The sequence below is a fragment of the Vigna radiata genome, chromosome 9 (genome assembly GCF_000741045.1).
Source record: "Vigna radiata var. radiata cultivar VC1973A chromosome 9, Vradiata_ver6, whole genome shotgun sequence".
Lineage (NCBI taxonomy): Eukaryota > Viridiplantae > Streptophyta > Magnoliopsida > Fabales > Fabaceae > Vigna > Vigna radiata.
The window spans coordinates 14,463,011-14,465,594 of record NC_028359.1 but is presented as its reverse complement, the minus strand read 5'-3'; the positions used below and the strand labels follow the sequence as shown (position 1 = coordinate 14,465,594).

Here is a 2,584-nt window from a genome sequence, read left to right as displayed (position 1 = left end):
AATTTGGTATAAAATGAGTAGTGTGATATCAAATAATACTAGTTAAACAAAACTTACCTTCAATGAATAAGAATAAGGTGATATCTTACCATAAATAATGATAGTAATATAAAATTGGCGAGATTAATTACTATTACTGTTAATATGCAAATATATGAATGTTTCTCTAATATATGTATTTTGGATTGTTCAAGATGAAAAAGGTTTATTTGAACTTGTTGGACTAGTTCTTTAACATATCTATTGGATTGGAGAGATATATCAATAACAATTTTGATAAATACCAGAACATTAGTTGTTTTGAATGAAATTATATATATATATATATATATATATATATATATATATATATATATATATATATAGACACGGTGGATTAGACTTTTTCTTCTTTGTTTTATTTTCAGAAAAAAATAAAAATATTGGTTTTGGAATGAAACACGACAATAATATTTTTGTGAGATTGTCACAATATATCATAGGAGATCAAACATTAAAAGAACTAATTGAAAATAGAGTTAATTTATTTGTTTAAAAGAAGAATTGAAATGAATTTTTAGATTGAAATTAATTTATATGTTTTACGAGAGAAAATATTCTAATTTTAAAGAGAGATGAGACATATAAAAGGACCGATAAGGATATAGACATTTAAACAAAATTCTGGTGTGATTCCATAAGGTAAATCAAGTCGCTACTAATAATTTATATTAACAGAATCTTCATCCCATGTATTGGGAAAGGAAGAAAACCACAAAAGACCTATGTAATTTTGGTAGAAAATGACATTGGAATTAATTTATCAACATTTTTGTTAAACAGAATTAAATTCAATTAGTTAACTTCATATCTAACTCTACATAATGATTATGAAGAAGTGACATTCATGCTAGCATTTTAACATTACAATATTTATCTGGACAATGATAACTAGTGATTGTTAAAAACATGTCTATAATAACATAAATTGTAATTGTTTGGAGTACATAGATTATATACTGCATTAATATTGTCTGAATGTAAGATTGAGTCGACCAGGAGAAAGCCCAGAATCTTTGAGCAGTTCCTTTGGAGCTGAATTTGGAAAAACTGATGGCACACCATGGAAAACATGTCGAGATTCACCACCAAATATCAGCACATCTCCAGATTCTAGCATTACCCTTTTTGCCTCCTCTACACTCCTCTTATCCCCATAAAGAAAATCTGCAGAATCACCAATAGAGAAGGATACAACAGGCAACCCCTTCTGAAGACTTTCTCTGCTTTCATCACGATCCTGCATCAAGAAGTTTCAAGTTAGATGCTTGAGAGAGTTTCTCCGTTTTATATAATATAAAAATACTAACACAGACAATGTATAAGATATATTTCATACAAAATCTTGAGCCACAAAATAAAGTAAGATTCGTTTATACCAAATGTATAACATACTACACAAAAATAGAACAATCAGAATTTACAGACTAAAACAATCACTATAGCCATATGTTTTCTCGAGTTCTTATAATGAAAATGCAAAGTTTAGGAAGTGTAGGAGCTAACCTGATGAAGACCAAGCTTTCCATTTTCCGTATAAAAATTGACAATGCAAATATCAGGAGTCATAGAAGGAAGAACATCCTCCACATTACATGCTCCGTACTCCTTTTCAGTCAGAGACTGAGCCTCTTGGATTGCTCTTGTAACTAGTTTACTGAAGTGATTGGGAATGCTAGGTGGGGTGCTACCATCAAATACTCGTTTATTTCCATATTTATAGGTCTGAGGATCCCAATCCATACCAAGACACATCATCTTCAATCGAAGTTTCGCTCCATTTTCATATCCTGGTTGATAGAATCCTCCAAGACCAACACCAAGTTCGCGACAAACTTTTACTATTTCCACCTAAAAGTACCAGAATAAATTTTCAGTTTATGCAATAAAGTTATAAGGAATTAAAAAAGAGTAGCAAGTGAAAATGAAGTACCTGTTCATCATGGCTTATGAAATTTTTCAAGAGAACCATCCCAGGTCTCAAAACTGACCCTTTTGTCCATTCCTTCTGAATCTCAATTCTACTTTCCTTGTTTTCTCCACGCAAAGTAGCTCCTATAGAACCATGATTTCTTTTTCCATTAAAGCAAATGTCATATGGTCTAAACTTTGGCTTGCAAACTGAAGAACCCAACTTCTGACCACCAGCAACATCATAGTTTGAATCGTTGTTTCTATTATAAAGTTTATTGATATAATCAGGTTTCTTTCTCCAACATTGTCTATTTTGCGGCCACTCATCACGAGGAGTTGACATGTTAGCTTTTGAAAAATTCTTATCAAGTTGTAAGTTGATATTTTCAAAATTGGAGTGAGATATAAAACATTTGTTTCCACTAGGCTTCGTCGATTCTAAATCAATTCTTGTTCTCCGGAAATTTCTTGGTTGAAAACTACGAGACATAACCTGTAATTATTAGATCATGGAAATTATAATAAGAATACAGTTATTACTCGCAAATTGTTAATTTAACATGATATTCCGATTATATCCAATAGTTGTTTAGGAGGCCAGATTAAAAACAATTTAAATATTACTGGCTTT

At 30.7% G+C, this 2,584-nt stretch overlaps 1 protein-coding gene across 1 annotated transcript; it reads right to left on the bottom strand.

Moving 5' to 3' along the window:
* Window positions 1-1,003: 1,003 nt before the first annotated feature.
* LOC106773403 (alpha-ketoglutarate-dependent dioxygenase AlkB-like) lies at window positions 1,004-2,296 on the bottom strand. Its single transcript, XM_014660099.1, has 3 exons — window positions 1,973-2,296; window positions 1,546-1,890; window positions 1,004-1,279 (listed from the first exon to the last, which is right to left on the bottom strand). Exons 1-3 carry the CDS (start codon window positions 2,294-2,296, stop codon window positions 1,004-1,006), a joined length of 945 nt encoding a protein of 314 aa, XP_014515585.1.
* Between the last annotated feature and the right edge of the window lie 288 nt (window positions 2,297-2,584).

Coding starts and splice junctions, on each gene's coding strand:
- LOC106773403 (XM_014660099.1), bottom strand. CDS start 2,296: ATGTCAACTCCTCGTGATGAGTGGCCGCAAAATAGACAATGTTGGAGA. Junction 1,891..1,972: donor TCATAAGCCATGATGAACAG/GTACTTCATTTT, acceptor TGGTACTTTTAG/GTGGAAATAGTAAAAGTTTG. Junction 1,280..1,545: donor GAAAGCTTGGTCTTCATCAG/GTTAGCTCCTAC, acceptor TTCTTGATGCAG/GATCGTGATGAAAGCAGAGA.